The sequence below is a fragment of the Ursus americanus genome, chromosome 22 (assembly GCF_024610735.1).
Source record: "Ursus americanus isolate L20-20 chromosome 22, mUrsAme1.1.p, whole genome shotgun sequence".
NCBI classification, from domain to species: domain Eukaryota; kingdom Metazoa; phylum Chordata; class Mammalia; order Carnivora; family Ursidae; genus Ursus; species Ursus americanus.
The window spans coordinates 25281896-25303804 of NC_142148.1; the positions used below are offsets into that span (position 1 = coordinate 25281896).

General features: G+C 55.5%; 1 protein-coding gene across 2 annotated transcripts in view; it reads left to right on the forward strand.

Moving 5' to 3' along the window:
* NOL4L (nucleolar protein 4 like) overlaps positions 1 to 21909 on the forward strand; it is a 128340-nt gene that overhangs the window by 33940 nt on the left and 72491 nt on the right. Inside the window, exons 1-3 of one of the 2 annotated variants that reach the window (XM_087853673.1) lie at positions 6958 to 7036; positions 15109 to 15264; positions 21677 to 21788. In XM_087853673.1, coding sequence (XP_087709799.1) covers positions 15193 to 15264; positions 21677 to 21788 — 184 coding nt within the window. In that variant the 5' untranslated portion in view covers positions 6958 to 7036; positions 15109 to 15192. Of the gene's footprint in view, positions 1 to 6957; positions 7037 to 15108; positions 15265 to 21676; positions 21789 to 21909 lie in introns of those variants that run through there. The other variant, XM_045806961.2, reaches the window with a different exon arrangement.

A 21909-nucleotide genomic window follows, 5' to 3' on the forward strand; every position in this document is an offset into this window, starting at 1 on the left:
TCAGATTCGTCCAGCTAGCCAAATGGAGGCAGAGGAGAGCCCCAGGCTGGAGGTGTGGCCTCCGGTGGAGGCTACAAGATGGACGAGGTTCAAGGATTGGGTCCTGAGACTGCCAACATCAGGAGGTTCCATCCAAAGTTTAGGGTTTCTCCTTCCATGAAGTTTCCCAATTTTTAAGTATAACAATAAATTTGAAATTGTAATAAATCTCTGCATACCCCCCAAAATATGTCCAAAGGCCGCATTTGGCCTGTGGCCTGGTTAGGATATCTGGTATGTGGGTCTGGAGTCAGAGTGCCAGGGTCTGAGTCTGGCTCTCCATTCCCAGGTTGGGTGCCCCTGGGCAAGTGACTTAGCCTCTCAGAGCCTTGGCTTTCTCATCTGTAAAATGGAAACAATAATAATACTCACCTCCTGGGCTCATAGAAAGGGCTCTATAGCTGACAGTGAGGATGAAGCCCTATTCATGATGGATTTTACTGGCAACCAAGGCAGATGATACCAAAGGGGAAAAGAGTACTGAGCTCTGGGGTGGTCTCCCATCTCTCTTGACAAGCTCTGTGACCTACGACTAGGTTTTAGACCTCTCTGAGGAGGAAGTGTGTTGTTTCTGGAGTTGGGCAATGGCCAGCAAGCCTGTTGAGTCCTCCGAGTCCTCACCCACCACTCTCCCTCCCTGCCTTCTTTCCTCCAGCCTCACCCACCCACCACCTCCCACCCCTCCGCCCTGCAGCCAGAATGATCTTTCAAAAGCACAAATCTCAGCATGGTCTTTCCCTGCCTGGAGAAAAACCATGTTGGCTCCCTGCTGCCTTTAGGAAAAAGCCCAAGAACCTTAGCCTGGTGTGAGGAGGTGGGAGACCGCCCTCACCTCTCTTCTCTTGTCTCCTTCCACCAAGCCTGCTTCTGTACCAGCGGCACGCGGCCCCTCACCCAGCTCTGCCCGCCCGTGATCCCTCCACCAGTTCCTGAGCGCTGCCCCTTCCTGGATCCAGCCACTTCTCTCCTGCAGTGACTGATGGCTTCTCCATGGTCTCCCCACCTTCTCTCTTACCCTTTCCTCTCTGCAGTCCATTTTGCACAAGCAGCCAGAGGGATCCTGAGAAAAATGCACTTTGGATGGTGTCACCTGCCTGCTCAAGATCCCTCCGTGGCTGCCTGTTTCACTGTGAGGGAAGCCACAAGCCCTGTCCCATGTCTCCAGCCACGTTGTACGGTATACCTGCTGTCTGCTCACCACTGCCTCGGACGCCAGCCCGCTTACCCCCGTGGTTTGCACATGCTGTCCCCCTAGAGGCTTTCCACGTGGCTCCTTCAGGAGGGCCTCCCTGACCCCCTGCCACATCTCGCCCACCTCCGCTTTCCCCTCGGATGTGAATCACCTGTCCGGGAGGCAGGGCCGCAGGGTCTGCCTGGGACTCTGTAGCCACAGGGCCTGGCACTGGTATCGCCCTTTCTGTCGGCAAAAATGCCACTCATCTTTTAAGGCCCGGCCCAAATGTCCCCTCCTTGTGAGGCCTTCCTTCTTTAACACGGCCCCACGCCCCAGCCTGTTCCTGAGGCCCCTCGGGATCATTCCCTCCCAGTCCATCCCCAGCTGGCAGAGACTGCTCCCTCCTGCTTCCTGTGAGAGCTTTCCTTTCTCTCTCTCTGTCTCCCACACTCAACATTATAATTATCACTGGATGGCGAGCTCCTCAAGGCCAAGGAGCCTCACGGGGAAGAGAGCGAATGTTTATCGAGCAAGCGAGGGCCCTGTGCTAAGCACTCTCCTGCATTCTGTCCTCAAGTCCTCACCACCCTGTGGGGTGGGCTCCCCGAAAAGCCCCACTTTGAAGAGAAGCCAGTGGAGCTTGAAAGGGGTTAAGTCACGTGCCCACGGTCACCCAGCAAGTCTGACACCAGAGCTGGAGATTTTAATGAGCAAGCATAGTAACGTCCCTACAGCGTCTCCCACTGGCCAGGCCCATGGCTGAGGCCTATCCAGATGTTTCCACCTCACAGTACCTTTGATCACACCTCCATTTTATCGCTGGGAAAACAGAGGCACAGAGAGGTTAAGTAACTCGCTGAAGCTCGAGAGCAGGATCTGAACCCGTGCTGTCTGGCTCTGGGTCATGCTTGCAAACCTTCTGCTGCACTCGCCATTGGACCCTCCTCCCTCTGACCTGCCTGGAGGCCACTCCGTATCTTGGCACCCCCAACACCTGGACTAGCAGCCAGCCCCCAGACGCCACTAGGGAGTGAGTGTGTAATGAATGAGGGAGTAGGTAAGGGGTGGACATGGGACCCTGCCCCAGCCAGCCCAGAGCTGTGTCTGGAAGTGCAAGGATGCGGCAGCCCCTCTCCCAGGCTCGGCGCTCCCCCCACCCAGTTGTCCAGACAGCCCCAGGGAAGGACAAGATCCATAAACATGAGGCTCCACTTGGGCCCAGGAGGGGCTCTGGGCACTGTACAAGTCCTCAATATTATTGCTTTATTGTCATTTAAATGGAGCCCGCCTTAAACAGGCCACCCAGTTCTAGCCACCAGCGCTGGACAAAACCCCCATTGAAAAGCCAATTACAATCACTCCATCTAAATTGTCATGGATTTGTATAGAAAATTACATCTCCATTTAGTCCTGAAGCGACGTCCTGGGCATGGACAGAGGGGAGGCTGGCCCATTTACCCCGCCGGCTCAGCGCGGGAGCCGCGGGCAGAGAGAAAGCCCAAGCTGCTGGGTCTCGGCCGGCCTGGGGAACAAAGGCCAGTTTGTGGGGGCCTGGAGAGAAGCTGGGCCTCTCAGGGCGGCTCAGATTCCAGGCCTGGGCCGATGGACCCTACACCGCCAGCTGGTCTCCCCTGCTGGCGGCTGTGGCCAGACGAGCTCCTGACAGCCGGCTTCGGGCGGCCCGTCAGCCCTGCCACCATCCAAGGCGGCTGGAGCTTGGCTCCTGTCCACACTGCCATGAAATGAAGAAGGTTTAGCCCGGGGAGCACTGGACTGGGATCCCAAGATCTTGGTTTCATTCGTTCGTTCATTTGTTTGTTCATTCATTCATTCACAAGTTATTAAGCGCCTGCTGGTGGTGGGAGAAGCAGAGTAGCATAGAAATGAGCTCCAGCTTCGGAGGATTCTGGGTTTGACTCCAGGCTCTGTCCTCAGTAGCTGTGAAGAGAAGGCTACTTTGGCGACTCATTGAGTTCTGAAGTTGTGGGGCACCTACTATGTGCCGGAGGATGGGACAAAATGGTCCTTGGTCTTCGCCCTTAATGTCCAGTGGGGGTTTCCTGTTTCCCCGATGATAAGTGTTCTGAGGGAAGTGAGCAGGGGCTGACATGGACTTCTGGGACTTGCTGTGTAAGTAGGCAGTTCAGGAGGAGCTGGCCATGCCAAGACAGATGGCAAGGGCATTCCAGGCAGAGGCAACAGTGCGTGTGGGTAGGGGCACAGGCGTGTCGTGGGGCAGGCTGGAGCAGCAAAGTGAACGTGTGGCAGGGGACAAGGTCAATGGAGGCACCCTGAGGACTCTGGGGCTCGCCCCTGAGCCTCAGTTTCCTCACCTGCAAAAACAGGAACAGTGATCTTAGCCGCCAGGGCTCGGGCCAAGAATGACACAGGAGATGATGAACGTGGGCTCTCAGCACGGTGCTGGGCAGAGCATGCTGCGGCTAACTAAGATGGCCTGACTTAGATGGCCCTCTCCAAGTCTGAGGGCACAGCCCACTCCTCCTGGTCACTTGGGGTGACGGCTCAGGGGCTTTGCATGCATCAGCTCCCAACGGCCCTATGGAGTAGGGCTCTTTTCCCCTTTTCACAGATAAGGAAACTGAGGCAGTGCCACTGGTCAGCTAATTATTTGTTACTATTCCAGTAATTCTTACTATGGGTTACCCAAGGGCTGGCACAGAGCAGTCCTTAAGGAGTATTTGTTGAATCAATGAACACATCTGGAAGGGGGGTGCTGGGCAAGTTTGGGGAGCTCCGTGGGAGCTTCCTATCTGTGTGCATGTGTGTGAGTGGCTCTCAGATTGAGTATAACTGTGGGATTCTGAATGTGACTCTATGTGACTCTATCCGATGACTGAGTGCAAGTGACTGTGTCTGACAGGGTCACACACCTGTCTCCTGGAGTCCTTGCCCAAATGCCCGGTAGCTGTGGGGACTCTGTCAGACTGACTGTGTGTGTGACTGTGTCAGACTGTATATCACTGCCTACACATGTCTGTCTGGGCCCAAAGGGACACTTGGCACCCTTTCAGGGATGAGTGGACTGGCAGCACTGGAGGCTACTGTGGGGCGGGGCAGGATGGGCAGGTTCAGAGGTGAAGAGGGCAGAGTCCCCATCCTCCCCCACCCAGCCCCACCAGGCAGACAGGCAAATGGAAAAAATGTTCACACCCGGGGCAGGCAGGCGGGTGGCTGCCCCACCAAGGACTGCTCTGTGCACAGAAAACAAGTTCTTCTGGTATCAGCTTGAGTTTGGCAGGAAGTGGCTTTTGGGTGGCAGGAAGTTGGATTCAGCTCATATCAGCCCCGGCCGAGGGGCAGGACAGCAGTTATCTGGGGTTAAACAGAGTTACCGAGAAGCAGGGCCCCAACGCCCTGTACCCGATAGAGCTGAGGGCACAGCCCACCCCTCCTGGTCATTTGGGATGATGGGTGGGGAGGGGGAGGCCTTGTAAAGAAGAGCTGCCACCTGTCACATGCTGCTGGGCCCCAGATCCCAGACGGAGCTCCTCATCTACCTCCTATGACCCCCATTTAGCAGATGTGCAGACTGAGACTCTGAGAGGCAGCGACTTGCCTGAGGTCACCAAGAGAAGTGGGGAGAAAGGGAGGAGAGAGACTGCAAGAAATGTATAAGTACTTAGAGCCAAGAGAAAAACCAGGACAGAGAGCAAAGAGGAGAGGAGAGATGGGAACAGGACAGGGCAAGTAGTCGAATGAATGCAGAGAACAATGAGACTAGGCCAGTGGGAAGATTTCTGGGGTGCCCACTGTGTGCCAGGCCCTCCCAGGAATATCATAACTGACCTTGGGCTCCTGATCTGGAACCCAATTCCCAGATAAGGGCAGTGGGACGCACAGAGCCTTGCCAGCTGAGCCACACCTGGAATCTAGGTCTGATTCCAAAGCCCGTGTTCCTTCAAGCCATGCCCCTGTGCCCGACTTCCAGGGAAGGGAAGTGACTGTACTGTAAGGGATGCCCAGTCTTACTACCTGTTCGCCTGGGTATCCTGTTGAGGAATTCACCCGGTTGGCCCGTGGAGAGTCAGGGTTCAAACTTGCACAAAGTGGCTGCAGAATTCACGTGCATAACCATGTGACAGGGTGTGCCAAGCACTATGCCAGAGCAGGCAGAGAAAGCCAGGGCTCTGCCCTCAGGCTGAGACCCAGAAGGTCCAGTCGCTGATCTGAAGCCCCAAAGCTATACCTGGAGAGAAACGGAATCTCCCAACTCGCAGCCCTGGACACTCTCGTACCCCTCCACTCAGCCCCCACTGGAGCCCCTCGGGAGTGGGCCACTGGTCCTTCTGTTCTCATCCCAAAAGCAGCACCCAAGCTGTTCCCTGGCTAGGATGCTGATTTGAAGCTCAGTTTGTATGTCGTTTGCACATTACTCAGTGCATGTCAGAAGGTACGAACATCTCCCTTTCCCAGAGAGAGCTGCTGGGCCCCCCTGCCCTCCTCCAGACAGCAAAAATGCCAGCCGGCTAGACAGGGAGCTGCGCCCTGGCCTCTGACAGCACCCGCCTGCTGCCGCCTCCCCCATTCCCTCCTGGAGCCAAATTTAGGCAGCTCTGCTACTGAGAGATGGGGAGAGCGGAGGCAGGAAACGGTGAGGTTGGAGGCAGCCCTGCCTTGGCCTGCACAGGGTGGGGTGGCCCCAGGGGTACCCCTGTCCCTAAAGCCCCTGGCCCAGCCTCCCCCTGCCCCTCCTCCCACAGGAATGCAGGCCAGGTTGGGGAACGCAGGGTTCTCAGCTGCAGTCCAGGGTGCTGGCTACTCTGGCCATGAGGGAGGAGGGAGAGATGGAGGGAGGGAGGAGGTCATGGCCGGGGCAGTGGGGAAGGGATCAGATAGCCTCCTCCAGCCCCAGACACCGGCTGCCACTGGGGACAGGAGCCTGCTCTGCTTCTCAGCACTTCCTGCCCCTCCTTGATGTGCCCACCCCAGATCTGATTCTGGGGTAGGGGGCAGGAGGTACAGCTGGGCCTTTGGGGACTGAAGTCCCCCCAAAGACTCCACCAGTCTATCTCCTCCTTGGGCTAAACTTGGACCTTGGTGGTCTTGGTTTTCCTACCTGTGAAATGGAGAGGCTGACCAAGTGGCTGCCCATGCCGAGAGCAAGGATTTCTGGAAGGCCTGATAGAAATTAGGGATGTGGCAGTGGCTTTAGGCCTAGGAACTTCTTAGATTTTTCAGGTATGGCTCCTCACTGATGTGGGATGTGGGTGGGCTGAACAGTGAAAGACCTGGGCTGGATTCCAGCCACCAGGAACCTGGCGGTGGAGTTAATAGTGCCTGCTAGCTGGGAGCATGGATCTGGGGTTCTGACTGCCTGGGTTTGAATCCCAGCTCTGCCACTCGTGACTGTGGGCAAGTCGCCTCAGCTTTCTGTGCCTCAGTTTCCTCACCTCTGAGATGGGGGTAATAAACCTCCCAGAGCTGCTGGGAAAGTGAAATGAGGCAGTGAATGTTTGGCACACATTAAGTGCACCGCGATGCCAGCTACCAGTGTGACTGTTTTGTCTCCCTGAGCGGTTGGGAGCCCCCCCGCCCCCGCCCCAGCTATAACGGATGTGGATGCGATGGGGAGGCGCTGTAGCTTGATGGTGAAATGGGCATCGGGATGGGGTTCAATTCTGCGTGACCCCGGGCAAATGGCCACACCCCACTGCGCCTTGGGCGGGGAACAGCAGAGGCTCCTACCACACAGGGTCTGTGAGGATTACAGAGATCAGGCTTGGCACAGCGCCTGGCACATAGCGGGCGCTCCCTGAAGGGGAGCTGGCCAGATCGAATGGTACCGGCCCGCACAAAGGACAGGTGGGCAGCGTCCCGGGGGGAGGGCGGGGGGGGGGCGGGCGCAGGGCAGGTGCGCGGGGAGTGGGGAGGCGGGGCTGGGAGAGGGGGAACGCGAGGGCGGGCAGGCGGGCGCGCGGGCGCGCAGCAGGTGCGTGCGGAGTGGGCGGGGCCCCGCGCGGGCGGGGTCTCCAGGTGAGCGGACACGCGCCTGGAGGCTGGCGACAGGGGGAGGCGCGCCGCCCTGGCCCACCGCCGGAAAGCGTCCCTGTGTCTTTAACGCCCTCCTCCCCGCGTCCCCCCCGCCCCCTTTGTGCGCCCCCCCCCCCCCACAAGCAGGGCTGCAGCCGTGGAGCCGTCCCCCCTGCACTGACAGCTGGTATCTAATTACTGTGTGAGAATGGAAAGTCAGGCTGTCCCAGCTCCGGGGAGAGGGGATTAACGTCTCCTGCAGAATACACTTCCTCTGGTGGGTTGCCATGGTTACTCTCATTACCTGCCTGCCCGCGAGGAGCCCGCGCGAGCCGCTCCAGCAGGCCCTCCGAACCCGGGCCCGGCGCGCGCGCACCTCCCCGCTCCTCCCCGCTTCTCCCCGCCCCGCCCCGCCGAGGCGCACGCGCGTGCGCCGTGGGGGGAGCGAGAGCAGCCTCACCCCCGCCCCGCGCCCCGCCCCCCGCCCGAGCAGCTGTCAGCGGCGCGCGCGGCCCGGCCAGCCCCTGCGCGCGCTGTCAACAGTCATTAGCGCGCGGGCCCTCCCCTCCCCCTCCAGCTCCCCCTTACCCCCCACCCTAGCGCAGGGTGGGGCCCGCACCTGGGGCCTCCGCTCGTTAGCGCGCCCGGTCGCCCGCCACGGCCCCGGAGGGACCCGCCCGCAGGGCCTGCTTGGCTCAGGGCCGCCCCCTTCCGCCTAGAAGCTCCCCCCCCCGCCCCGCCCCCAGCGACCCCATTCCCTGTCCTTGGCCAGGGCTCCCGAGGGAGGCGGGTCCCCAGAGTCCTGGAGCGCGCCCCTTCAGAGTAGTAGCGACAGGGGTCATTTATGGGTGTCTTTCCCAGGGTGGGCGCTATTTGTGCACCATTTGGGTTCCCACGGCCGTCCTGTCACATTGTGTCACCTCAACACAGGAGGAGACTGAGGCTCAGGCAGGCCAGCCCTTTGGCCAGGGTCAGGGCTGGATTGTCTTCAGGCCCGTGACTTCACCCCTAGGGCACTTGCAACTCCTGGACGCCCCCAGGCCCCAACCCCCAGCCAGGCCCCCTGACCCATTCCTGCCTGACAGTGCCCTTGGCTGCTCCCTCCCTCCCTCCACCCCTTAAACTGGGATCATTGCCCCCCTCTTGCCAGAAGGGGGACACTTGGGCCTGCTGCACCCCTTTCTTCCCACCCTTCCTCCCCATCCTTTCCAGATATTCCAGAGCTAACCAAAAAAAAAAAGGAAAGGAAAAAGAAAAAGAAAAAGAAATATTCAGAGCTGCTTGAAGGATATGGCATCCCTCAAAGGTAGCGCTGTCGTTCGGGGGCTGATCCCAGGCACCTCTCTGTGGCCCGGGGTGTGCATTTTGGTCCCCAGCGTGATTTGAAAGAAGATGGAGGTTCAGTGAAGCAGAAAGGAGGTCTTGGAATATGTGAGGCCTGTTCCAGATGGCAGGTGCGCGGCGGTGGCGGCTCCGCACTAGCAGTTGGAGATTGTGCACAGGGGTGGAGAAGAGGCAGGTGCTGCACTGAGTCCTCAGCGCCTTGTTCATGTATTTATTTATTTATCGGGGGTGTGGTCTCCTCCCTTGCCCATCCCGGCCTCCAGAGCTCATGGCAGCTATGGGTCCTAAAATTCTGGTGCAGTTCTGTTTTGGAGGGTGGTTTTTTTGTTTGGTTGGTTTTGGTTTTGGTTTCCAGTGCACAGTAGGTAGTATTTATAACAGAGATATTCAAATACCGTCCTTGTTCTATTTAGGCAATGCCCTCACCTCAGTCACCTGATTGCCTGGCTTTACAAATGATGACTGGCTTGTCTTGGGGATTCTGAGGAGGAAATTGCTGGATATTTGGGTGCGGGCCTTCATTCTGGTTTTCTTCTTTTTGGTCTCTCAGTGTAGTGTGGCTTATGAATTTTCTCTCCACCTCTCTCCTCTCCCTCTGAGAACCCTTTGCAGGAGGCTGACTCCTCTTTTCGGGTCTTCTTCCAGCCCTGCCAGCAGCTGGAAGGAGACTTTGTAAGAACCCCCCCAAAACCACTACCCCCACTTGCAAAACCTCAGCCCTGCCTGAATTCATGAAAGTGTGCTTTGGGGGACAAGAGGAACAGCCACAGTTCCAGAAGCTGGAAGTAGTAGGCAGCTCTCTGCAGTAACTTTTGCCTGTAATGGCAGCCCTTTAGCCGGCTGGCCCAGATAGGCTGGAGCGGCATCCTCACATTTGCCTGTGCAATCAACCCCCTGAAGTCCCGGGCTCCCACATAAGTGGTAGCCGAAGGTATGTCTCCCCAGGGGTGGCCTCTGCTGACTGACTTTCTCCTCTGATGGCAGTCTTGTTGATTTTTACGCCTTATCAAGAGCTGGATCTGAAATGTACCAAAAGGGCGCATCCTAAGGACTTTCTGTGTGGTTTCTTCCTCCGCTGTAGGAACCCAGTTGAGAAATGTCCCTGCTATTTAGCCACATCCTCTCAATCATGGCCTCATCGTTGCTGGAAGGCATATGCTGCTAATATTGTGGTGGTGGGGCGCTAACCGGCACCCTGGTAGCCCGAAACGGTGAGCCCACCTTGATAAGTGTGTAACTTATTACCAGCAAGTGACTTCGAAGTTCCGATGGAAATAACAGAACTAAAATCCATTAGCAGTTGGACGGGGTTCTGTTTAATTGGCTTAGGGGGGAAGACAGGCAAGGTTCAGTCAGACTCAGTAGCTCACCTGAGGGGGGCCACCCCGGCAGGGGCCTGTCTAATGGCCTGGCCAGATGGGCTCATCTCCCTCGTCTCGGTCTGTAGCCCTGGGTGTCACAGTCCTCCTTGTGCTGAGCACTCAGATCATGTGAGGAAACTGAGGAAGCCAGAGAAGACCTGTCAAGAGATGACCTGTTTAAGTATTAATTAACTTTGCCAGGGAGGACTTGAAAATCTGATGTCAGGTTGCTGAGCTCTTCTGCCCGTTCTGTCCATAATCCGCTTTAAGCCACTGGGCAGGTGTTTTGAATTTAGGCTAATGTTGCCCAATAAGGTTCTTTTGTTCCCACCATTAGGAAAATTGGCCTTCAGTGAAGGAGAAGAAAATATTAATATATGAGGCCTAGAAGCACAGAGCAAGCATATATTTAATGAGCCAATGCCAGTTTCCTTACTAGTTACCTCCCTATCTGAATCATGGAGACATTCTAATCAGCAGTTCTCAGAATCTGTGGTGTGTCCGAATCATCTGAGGGGCCCTCGTCAAGCCCCGAGAGAGTGAGATTTGGTGGGTCTGAGGTGGGGCCTGAGAATTTGCATTTCTATCTAGTTCCCAGGTGATGCCGACTCTAATGGTCTAGAGGCCACACTTGGGGAACACCATTCTAAATATTGTGAAACATGAGCAGTATATAAATAGACATTTGGTGATTTCCTCAATAACTTGCAACCTGGCCTTTAGTTTAGAATCCCGACAGGCTGTTTTGAAGGAAGATGGTGATGTCCAAGAAAGGTAGTATGAAATTTTTAAAACTCCATGAAAATTTTAAAACTCTTGCCATGTCTGGTTTTGTTGGCCTGGGTCTGGCTGGCTGTTTTGGAGTTGGCTGGTTCGAAAGGATGTAGTGTGTTGCCATGGCAATATTCTTCCCCAAGCAGGAAGGCCCCAGAGGTTGGTCCTGCGCAACTGACCATGTATTTCTCATGGCTTTTCCCTTGGGGTGCTTCAGGGTTCCGTTCCATCACTCCTGGTTGGCGTTCCCGGGAAGCTGGGGGTAGTCAGGAGGCTCTAGGCCCCCTCTTCATTCAGCCTAGAAGTGAAGTGAGCTTGCTTTGTCAGACCAGTGCCCAGCTTGCTTAGGGCCATGGATCAGATTAAGCTAATTTGGGTACAAAGCAGAAGTGGTTGGCAGGGGCATCCCAAGGCTGGGGGGAAGGTGCTTTCTGCTCCTTTAATTAGGAGCTCTTGCCTCGTAGCACTGTGTCTGGATTCTCAGCTAAGGAAGGCATGCTTCTCCCACAGCACTTAGCATGAAGGTCATTACCTCTATGGATGCAGGGCATGGCAGCGATGTCTGTCGCACGTGACTGCCGTGGGATCCCTTTGTTCTCTTCCCAGGGTTCTCCTTGAAGGACAGACAGATATCCTGGTGTTCTTCCCTTAGGGTGTAGCACACATGGTGTCCAGGTGGCCACAGCTCACCAGAGGACAGTTCAAGGTGTGGCTCTGCAGACCTTGTGTGGTTTGAATTGGGGTTGCTACAAGCCCGTTCCTTTCCTGTGTACATCTCTGCAGCTGAGATAGACCAATTATAGGGCCCAGGTTTGAACATCAGGGGAGATCACAATAGATTTTTAAAGAGGGAGCTACTAAAAATGATCCCCGAAGAGTTCCTCTGGGATAATTTTATAGTCACATTGGACCAGGTGCAAAGCCTGTGGGTACCCGTGTCTACCTTAGAATGGAGATGGGAGGCTGGGACAGAGGCCTGGCACTGGGCAGTACATTTTGCTGTTTAATCTGGGTTGGTTGGTTACACCTTGACTTTAGGAAAATTTATGTTAAGTTTGTGTGACAGCCTTAGTGTGTTACTTAGGAATTAAGCATCTCCTCTGATGGTGGGTATTAGCTTGGGGGACCCGTACTGTGACCTGAATGGATCAGAAGGACAGGAGCTAAGAGCAGATTCCTAAACACAAAATGTCCAAATTCAGGGTCCAAAGGGAAGAGATAAACGTTTATAAATCAGATGCCTGACATACACTCTTAACCTAAACCTTGGAACAGCCAATGAGGACTTTTTAGGCCCATTTTACAGGTGAGGGAACTGAGTTTCGAGAGGTCAAGAAGTGGGGCACCTGGCTGGCTCATTTGGTGGAGCGTGCCACTCTTGATCTAAGTTCGAGCCCTACGTTGGGTGTAGAGATTACTTAAAAAAAAAAAAAAAGGTCAAAGGTCAAGAAGTGACCTGCCCAAGGTTACCAAGATGGTTAGGGGACTCTTCCCATTTCACCTACCTAAAATATTGTCTTTCATCAGATTATTTTCATTCTCTCTTCCTTCCCACCAATTTTTATCTCCCTTTTCCAGAAGTATCTGTGTTCTGACTTGAAACAGTTTTATGAGCAGAGAGGTCTATTCACTTTTAAGCAGTTAGACCCATTATTGTGCCTCTAGATTCAGATTATCAAAATGTTGTGGAACTACCCACCCCATTATACTTTTTTAAAATATGTTTTTAAAAAAGATTTTATTTATTTATTTATTTGAGAGAGAGGGAGAGCATGCATGCAAGCGGGGGATGGAGGGGGACGGAGAGGGACAAGCAGACTCCACATCAAGCACAGAGCCCGATGCAGGCCTCAACCCCATGACCCAGGGACCATGACCTAAGCCGAAATCAAGAGTCGGATGCTCAACTGGCTGAGCCACCCAGGCGCCCCTAATATACTTTTTTAATTAAAGCTTAACAGACATACAGATTGTACACAGATTATAAAGTGTTCAGATTAATGGCTTTTTATAAACTGAACACACCTGTAAAACCACCACCCAGATCAAGAAATAGAAACCCAGTTATATTTTTATTCTTACGATCCTTTTGTTAGTTTTTGCCAATGTGAACCTCTGGTTAGAAGTATCTTCTAACTGGGCTGTCATAATATTTGTCCTATCCAACTCTGTCACAGCAGTATGGGAAGATTCCCCTAAAATGCTGGGTAGTTACAAGTCAGCTAATGAACCAGTTTGTCACTAATGAGCCCTCTTTATCGATGGCCCAGGACTTCAGAGGGGACTTCAGATACCCCCAGGAAAGAGGTAGCGGTAACTCCTGAGAGAGTTTAAGAACAGAAGAGTCATGGAATTTTTCAGCTCATCTCATAAGTGAAGCTCAGGGAGGCTGAAGAGTTTGCCCACAATCTCACAGCAAGGAAGCAGGACCAGCAAGCAGCTGGTCCTACACGCGCGCGTGCACACGCACACACACACACACACACACACACACACCCAGACGCGTGCTATCTGAGAAGTCCCCATTGAAATGGATCCTGACTAGGAAAGAAGCCATTGGCAGGAGGGTCTGTACAGGGCCAGCGAGGTCATCACCGATGGATGCTGCCCACCAGCTCTAGGATTTGGCCCCCTCCACTCCAGATGCCCATCTGCTCTCAAGTGCACTGGCAAAAAGACAGCCCTGTTCACCCATCATGGCATGTTGGGAAAGTTGCTGGATGAAACCAAACCCCGTCTGCGGCCAGAATGTTCTGTGAGCAGGTGTCCCATTTAGTACCACCTCTCTTTTCCTTGGACTACAAAGACTGAGGTCCTAGACCAGCTCTGCCACTTACCAGCCACTATACCACAGGCAGGTCCTGACCCTAACAACCTCCCAGGCTTGTTGCAATGTTCAGCGCTATCATAGCTGGGGGAAACTTGGCAAACGACAAAGTACTTCGTAATTATAATACTTATCCAGCAGTTCCTATGGGCTGGGCTTGCTGCTAAGTGCTGCATGGGTATCTCCTTTATTCCTCTCTGTAGTTCATATAGGAAAGGTGCTGCTGTTAACCCCATTTTCCAGGTAAAACACCTGAGGATTAGAGAAGCAAAATAACTGCACAGAGCCACACAGCCACTTCAATGATGGGCCCCATTTAGACCGAGGAAGAGTATGTCTAAACCACCCTGCCTGGCTGCCACTTGTAAGCGGTCAGTCATTTGGTAGTTATTTCTTGAGCCACTTAAGTATCAGGCATTGCTCTAGGTGCTAGGGAGGCAGCCTTGAGCCAACAGACAAAGCCCACAGCCTCCTAGAGCTGACCTTCTTGAGCCATGAGCAAGATCCTTTAGGAAAGAATTCTCTGGGAGTTTTGTGTTTCGGACACTTTTAGAGAAAAGCCCGCCTCCTTTCCCCCCAGTCCTCCCCCTACGCACACACACACATACACCTACACCTGCTTGCTCTTCATCGTTGAAGCCCCCCAGAGTTCTCCAAGTCTCCCCTTAGGGAGATGATGGCTGAGAGCCGGGTGTCCCTGAGTCTGTGTGTCTCCTGTGCCCTATGAATAAAGACTTCACTGAGAAGTCTGCTCCCTGAGGGGCCCTAGCCACATCCCCCAGCCTCATGCCCCACAGTTTCCCTGCTCCCTCCCAGCCCTGCTAGTGGGAGTCGGGCAGGGGTCTGCCCAGCAGCAGGACCCCATCTCCATCCTGGCGCACCTTTTCAGGACCAGCAGACAGCACTCGTGCCAGCCTGATAAGAAGCTCGGGGGTCCATGGCCACCTTGCTCACGAGGCCTTGCCACCTCCACGTGGCCTTATGTCTGTTATTCTCTGTATCTCCAGACACAAAGAGCCCGGGTCTGTTGCTGGCGCTCAGCTGCCGGAGTGGGGAGGGCGGGCAGTGGTGACAAGCTTTTCAGAAAGGCCAGGGTAGAGGCAGGAGTCACCCAGGTGATCCGAGCCCTTCCCCTGGGACCCCAGCCCAGGACCACAGTGAAAGGTTACTGCTAATTGGCGAGCTCCTGATGGGGCTGCATCTATTTAGCACCCCCCCTCCCCAGAGACTTCCAGGATGGTCTTGGCACAGCATGTGATGCGAGAGCTCCCCGCCCGAGTCTGGCACAATCTGTCTGAAATTGTGAACATGGAGCCTCTTGGTTTTTTAATTTGTATTTTCGTTGTTGTCGTTCTCTGCCCATTGTTTCTGGTAGATTCAGTAGCAGCAGCTACCCTGACTCCGGTGCCCCCATCCCTGGGGTCCTCTCAGCAGGCTCCTTCCACCCCTGGCCCTCCAGACCTACCACGGGAGGCCTTGCGGGTCAGGGAGCCGCGCCGTCCCTGCCCCCCCACCCCGACCCTTTGCCAGGCCTCGGGGCCCAGCTCTCGCCCCGCTGTCATCCCCGCCACTGACACAGCTTGTCCGCCCTGTCGCAGGGGGCAGATGGCCTGTCGGAGCCGGAGGGCATCTCTCTGAAGCGGGTCGCTGTGGTGGAAGATTTCTTTGACATCATCTACTCAATGCACGTGGAGAGCTCGGCGGAGCCAGGCAAAGCCCCCAAGCACGCCGGGCAGAAGAAAACCTACCGAGCGGTGAGATGTCTGTCTCTGGGCCTCTGCGGGCAGCCCCGGGCCTTGGCAGGAGGCCATGGGCTCCACACATGTTGGGCGGGGGCAGGGCAGGGAGCTGAGGCGTGATGAAACGGCCTTTGGGGACCCAGGGGGGCACAGGGCAAGGGCATGGCAGCCAGAGATGGCTTAAGGGGGGCGAGGGGGCGGGTTCTGTGGTCTGAGCACAAAGGAGAAGCAGGTTGAAGCGAGTGAGGGAGGGAAGGAGAGGGATGAGGGCAGGAGCAAAGCCCTCCTCTTCCCAGTTTCTGCTTCGCTTGCTCCCTGTCCCAGCCCCTTGCAGCCTGCTCTGGGACTGTGGGGGTGGGGGTGGCCGGATAATAATGACTGAAAGAGCGAATGCCTCCATGGCATTTACTGTGTGCCAGGCCTGCCCTACATGCTTCCTGTGTGTGAGTTCATTCGATCCTCTAACCCCCTGTGAAGTAAGTACTGGAAGTCCCCCAGGGGAAGTCTGAGGACATGGGCCCTACCTTCAGGGAGATCACAATTCGACTTGGGGTGGGAGGCTGAGAGCAAAACCAAGACACAAGAGCCAAAAATGTCTCCAAGACGAGCTTTGAGGGAACAAGAACCCCCAGAGCATTCCACAAACGCACCTCCAGACACTGACGTGCAGTGCTAAGCCAGGGGGGCTTCATGGAGAAGATGGCATATAGGCTGGCATTCCAAGCTTGGGTAGGCAAAAGGGAGCAGAGACGACAATCCAGGGGTGGGAAACCTCACACATGGGGAGGTAGAGGAGATGGTGGCCAGAGCAGGAGGGGCCTGCTTGTGTTCTGGTCCCATCCCCCTGTTGACTGCCATTGCCATGGTTCAGGCACAGCTCTGAACCCAGGACCCACCACTAAACCAGTAAAGCCAAGCACTCTACGTTCATTTGGGTCTCCAAGCAGTCTTGTGATGGAGGCACTATGGTCCCATTTTGCAGTTAAGGAGAGGGATGAGGGATGAGACCCAGAGAGTTGATCTACCTGTCTAAGGTCACATAGCACTTAAGTGGCAGTCAGCTCATGTCCTCATGCCCCCTCTGTGTTGGTTCGGCCTTTGGCTTCTCAGAGAGCTGCCCCTCTGACCGAGCTTCCCCACCCAAGGCAGCTGTGAACTCCACCCCCACCCCCACCCCCAAATTCTTCCCATAAATAGCCTTGGACTGCTGTGGAGGCGGCCTGTATAAGTCTATGATTTTCCCATATGGCCCGATTTTTTAAACTTCCAACCATCTGGTTTGCCCTTGTCCCCAGAAGATGGCCTTTGCCCTGAATGAGTCTTACGGATGGACCCATGTGCCCAAGGACCTCAGAAGATGAGGGGTTGGGGGGCGCCTTGGTGGCTCAGTCAGTTGAGCATCTGCCTTCAGCTTAGGTCACGATCCCAGGGATGGAATCGAGCCCTGCATTGGGCTCCTTGCTCAGTGGGGAGTCTGCTTCTCCCTCTCTCTCTCCCTGCTGCTCCCCCTGCTTGTGTGAGTTCTCTCTCTGTTTCGCACTCTCTCTGTCAAATAAATAAATGAAATCTTGAAAAAAAAAAAAAGAAGATGAGGGGTTTGGGCTGAGGGAGGCAGGAGATGATTATATCACCTGCCCCACCCCTCCTGCTTCTCAATACATGTGTGCTGGGAAAGGGAGTTCTGAGGGTATTCCCACCAGGGGGTCATAGATGAAGGGAGAGACACCCAGGCCAGAGCCCTCTGTAGCCCCTTGGTATTCATGAGACCCAGCACGTTTTCTCAGTGTTCATTTTGCCGGTGCTGGGCAGCTCGCACATGCCGGGCTCTGTGCTCAGCACCTCCTGGGCACCAGATCTCTGAGCCTTCACGTGGCCAAAGGGTGTATATGAAGCAGGGGCTCCTGTGTTCTCCATTTTACAGATGAGGAGACTGAGGCTCAGAGGGACACATAACCTACCTTGAGGTCACTCTACTGGTTTTCAGAGCCAGGCCGCTGGCCCTAGAGCCCATGCCCTGACCACCACCTATCCTGCCTCTCTATAACCCCCGCTGTGGTCAGCTAGTAAGCCCGATGACTTCCCATGGTCAAGGTAAAAGGGCTTGAGCCAGGCAGACCACATGACTTCCCTGGTCCGCTTGATGTCCAGCACCAAATCTCGCATCACAGGCACTCCTGGGGTATTTATTTATTTATTTTAAAATTTATTTATTTGAGAGAGAGAGAGAGAACAAGGGGAGGGGGCAGAGGGAGAGGATCTCAAGCGACTCCCCGCTGAGTGAGGAGCCCTGAGCCTGAGCTCTGAGCCTGAGCCCTGATGCAGGGTTCAATATCACAACCCCCAGATCATGACCTGAGCCAAGAGTCAGAAGCTTAACCTACTGAGCCACCCTGGCGCCCCTCCCTGGGTATTAAAGAAGGCCAGGTCTGCAGCCTCCATGCTGTAGAGAAGGCAGGGCTGGGCCGGTCCCTCCAGCCTCTGTGTCCCTGGGCCAAGCGGACGTCCAGCCTTTTGCTCTGCACTTCCTGGCTTCTCGTCCATATGCCCGCCGCGTGCCCCACTTCCCGCTGCCCAGCCTGGAGCTGGCACATGACTGGCAGTGGGCCAGCTGGGCTGCGCACAGAGCTGGAATTTCAGCAGCAGGGCCAAGGCTGAGTGGAGCAGGCCAGGGCCCTCCTGCAGTGGGTGTGAAGGCCAAGGGGCTGCTGCACCTCCCTCCTCCCGGGTGTGCCTCCTCTCCCTTCCCCCTCCTCTTCCCCATCTGTCACCCTTCTCTTGCCACCCTTTTCCTTTTTTGGGGGTGGGGGTGGTGCCTGGATGCTTTTGTCCCCCTTCTTTTCATCCGCTCCCATTTTCCTCAACCCAAACCTAGCTCAGTCCCATCCATGCCTGGAAAGAGACCCCAAGGAAACTGCGGATGGCTGCAGAGAGGCACAGCCCACACCACGGGGTTTGCATCAGGCCCCTGGCTGAGGGTTTTTGGACCTGTCTCTGTGTGTTTTGCCAGACCTGAATCCTGGGACTGCCTTGCCATCTCTAGGGCACCTGGGACCTTCCAGATTTTTACAGGCCTGGTGTGCCTGCAGGAAGCAGGGGGCTGGAAGGGAGATGAGCAGACTTGTTCAAGGGCATTAAAGGAGGCACATTCTTCTGTGGGAAAAAGCAACTTCTAGCACCCACCACTATCCAGCAATAGATCAGAGAGATCAGGTAATGAGCTTTCTGAAACTGAAGGTATATGAGCCAGGAATAGATGGCCATTTACAATGGATAATGCAGGGGATTCCCGTTTGGGGCAGGAAGTCCCTGCCTTACGTTGCCTCTGATGCAGTGTGACCAGAGGATCCAGAACATCCACAGGGGGACTTGCCCATGGCCCAGGGTCTGGTTCTACAAAGTTCCCTAATTCCACACAGAGGACAGGTCCATTTTTAAGGGGCTTTTCTGGCATCTGTACCCATCTGGGTTGGAGCAAGCTCTTTGCTTCCTTCTTCTCTCCCAGGGTGCCGGTAGGCTAGACCGAGCTAGAGTCGGGATCTGGCTGCCCAGACCACTTTGGAGTTGGGGCCAGATGTGGTCAGCAGCTGCTCCAGGCCCACCACGTGCTAATCCACCGCAGGGCAGCAGGAGGCTCTTGTAAAGTGGTGCAAATCCCCCCAATTGGCCTCATCTGTCCTTGTCGGCCCCTGAGCTGGGGAGCGAAAATGGGGCCTTACAAGTCAACGACTCTGCAAATAGCTTCTGCTCTCCTTCCCCGTGAAGTCTCCCTCCCTTTTACCACTGGGAAAAATGTGAAAGGTCTCAGTGTCCAGGCAGGAGGCCCCAGGTGCGAGGCAGCAGGCCCCTGAGGGAAGCTGGGTGGTGGCAGGGGTCCTGGGGCTTCCCTTCCTTAAACACAGCAGCGCTATCTTTATCTGTTTCACATTTTGGGCTTCAGCATGAGAGACTATTTCCAGAACTGTGTCTGGAGCTCCAAAACTCTCTGAAAACCACCATTCTATTGACTAGCGCATAAGCAAGGATTGTCCTCCTCCTTTCGGCTCGTTATGGGGTCCTGTGGCCATGGGCATCTGCATAGTGGAACAGAAATGGAGGCCCCATTTCTCGTGTGGACAAGGCAGGAGAGTGAACCAAACGATGCCCGATGGAGGCCGAAGGCCACACGGCGCCCCTCCTCCGTGCGGGCCTCTACAGCGGCATGGAGCTGGGCTGGACTTTGCACTTCCCTGACTCCCCATGGAGCTCTTCGTGAGGCTCCAGACATTCCAGCCACCCAGGGCAGGATTGCAAGGACTTCTCACCTAGCCTTCTTGAGTCCACCCCACCTCCCCTTGTGTGGGACCCAGGGCCAGAAGGTGCTCCCTGCCCCGTGGCCTGCTAGCCAGCTTTGCGTACTGCTGGATCCCTGCTGGGGCCAGGAGAGCCGGGCCACCACTCTGGCCCCCGGGCTGGGCCCTCTCTGGGAATTGCACCGGTGCCCTCAGTGGGTCAGGTGGCGCGTAGGGCCTCTTCCCATACTGCAGGCCGCCCTCACCAGAGCAGCCAGGCCTGGGAGGCTCTCCTCGAGCGCTGGAGAAATGCTTTCTCTGCCCAACAGCAGGTGAGCTCCATGGAGTGAAGTAGGCTGTTCCTATGGTGTCAACTTTCCTCCTTTCCCAGCAGACTGTGACACTCCTCCCCCAGGTCCTCAGCTCATCTCTTCGAGGTCTGACCTGGGATGCCACACCTCGCGGCGCCTCCGCGGAGCTCATCTGTTTGCCCAGCTCAGCCACAGCCCCACTCTTTGCCCGGCTGGCATCCTGCCCTCTTACTCCTTTACTCCTGCCGCCAACAGCCCTTCAGCAGGCCCCAGCCCTCCCAACCCCGAAGGCCTGAGAGGGACATGCCATCCCTAAGACTCCCAGGCAGGTTGGGCTGGGAATGAAGATGTCTCTGTGGGTGGCAGGAAAGCCCCCATCCCGGAACCCTGAGACCCGAGGGGGATGGGCTGCATGCCCTCCCATCCACCGGCTCCAATCAGAGAGCAGGGCTTTGCCCTTGTCCCTGACCTCCAGAGGAAGGCAATCAGACAGGGAATTTGGAAGGGAGATAACTCATCAAGGAGCCTGCCTGCTCCGCAGAGCATCAAATCAGCTGAGAAATAACAATTGTGTCACCAAAATTAACTCTGCCTTTGCAGCCGGCCACCAAGCAGGGGTGGCCCCCAAGTTCCACAGACCAGCTGAGCTGAAGGCACAGCCTGAGCTGGTCCTCTGAGGGCCTGGCCGCGGCCTGGGACCCTGCTCCCCACCCCCCACCCCCATCCACTCCGCCCTACCCTACTTCACCTCGTAACCACCACAGAGATGGCATGGGGCACTCGTGCATCCCAACGGAGTAGACCTGGTGCTGTCCTGGAGAGCAGTCCCCTCCCTCTGTGGGCTGGCCAGAGCCCTGGGCTAACTTTCCCGGCTGGGCTGCGGTGAGGATGGTGGAATGCTGGGGTGATGCTGCCCCTTAGTGGAGAGGAGCGGGAGGGCCCGGGCTCTGGGAAATGTGCAAAAATCAGCCACTGGGCAGCTATCCTCAGCTAGGTAACCTGGGCCTAAGAGGCCACCAAACCAGGGCCAGTGCGTTTCCTGAAACCCAGAGCAAGAGGAGACAACTGGGTTTCTGGGCCCACACCCCCTCCTTCTCCACTCCCCTGCCCAGCCTATTTCTTGTATTCCCTCCCATCTACTTCACCTCCCTTGCCACCTCCCTGGCTAGGAGAGGCCCCCTGGAGGCAGTTATGGATGGAATGGTGTGACCTGGAGCATGGGCTTTAGTCTGCCACTGCCTCTAACAAGCTGTGTGGCCTTAGGCAAGTAGGTCTACCTCTCTGAGCCTTGTGACCTCACCTGGAACATGGTGGTCCTTAATAGCATGTCCAGTTTGAAAAATCTGATCCTTTGTCATCAGACTTTCACGGCTCTCCCTAAAATGTTCTTGATCTGTGAGTTATTGCAGGAAGAGCTTGTAGAACCTTGGGTTCTGTTCATAGGCCCAGAGCTGGTAGATTCATAAGTGGGTCTCAGTTTATCCATCTCTAAGAATGGAAATTGTTTCACCCTCCCCTATAGCAATGTTTATAAACTCATTTTTCAGGAGCAACAAAATGCTCTGAGAGGAGTATTGCTTATTAAAACGTAGGTTAGATAATGTTTCATTGTTTTTGCTTTCTCAATTTCTAACTCATTTATTCAAAATCTTTTAAAAAATGGTTTTCCAGAAAACTACTACCTCATTTCCATGGCTAAGAATTGAGGACACCTACCCCTTGCTCCTCCAATCCCTTGCCTTTCTGCAAGGGCCAAGCACCTGTCACCAAAGCACAGACCTTGGTGACCTGGTGACCAGGCGGCCTCCCCCTAGGCCCATATAATGAGCAAAGCTCCTCTGTCCCCAGATTGCGGAGACTTATGCCTTCCTTCCGCGAGAGGCCGTGACCCGGTTCCTGATGAGCTGCACGGAGTGTCAGAAGAGGATGCACTTTAACTCCAATGGCCTGGAGCCCAAAGGTAGGGGAGGAGGCGGGTGTGCTGGTGCCTTGGGGGAGGCTCTGCAGGGAAAGGCCCTCCCACAGGCCCTGCCCTTTGCTGGCACAGACAGAAAAGTGCATGGCCAGAGGTTGTCACCATT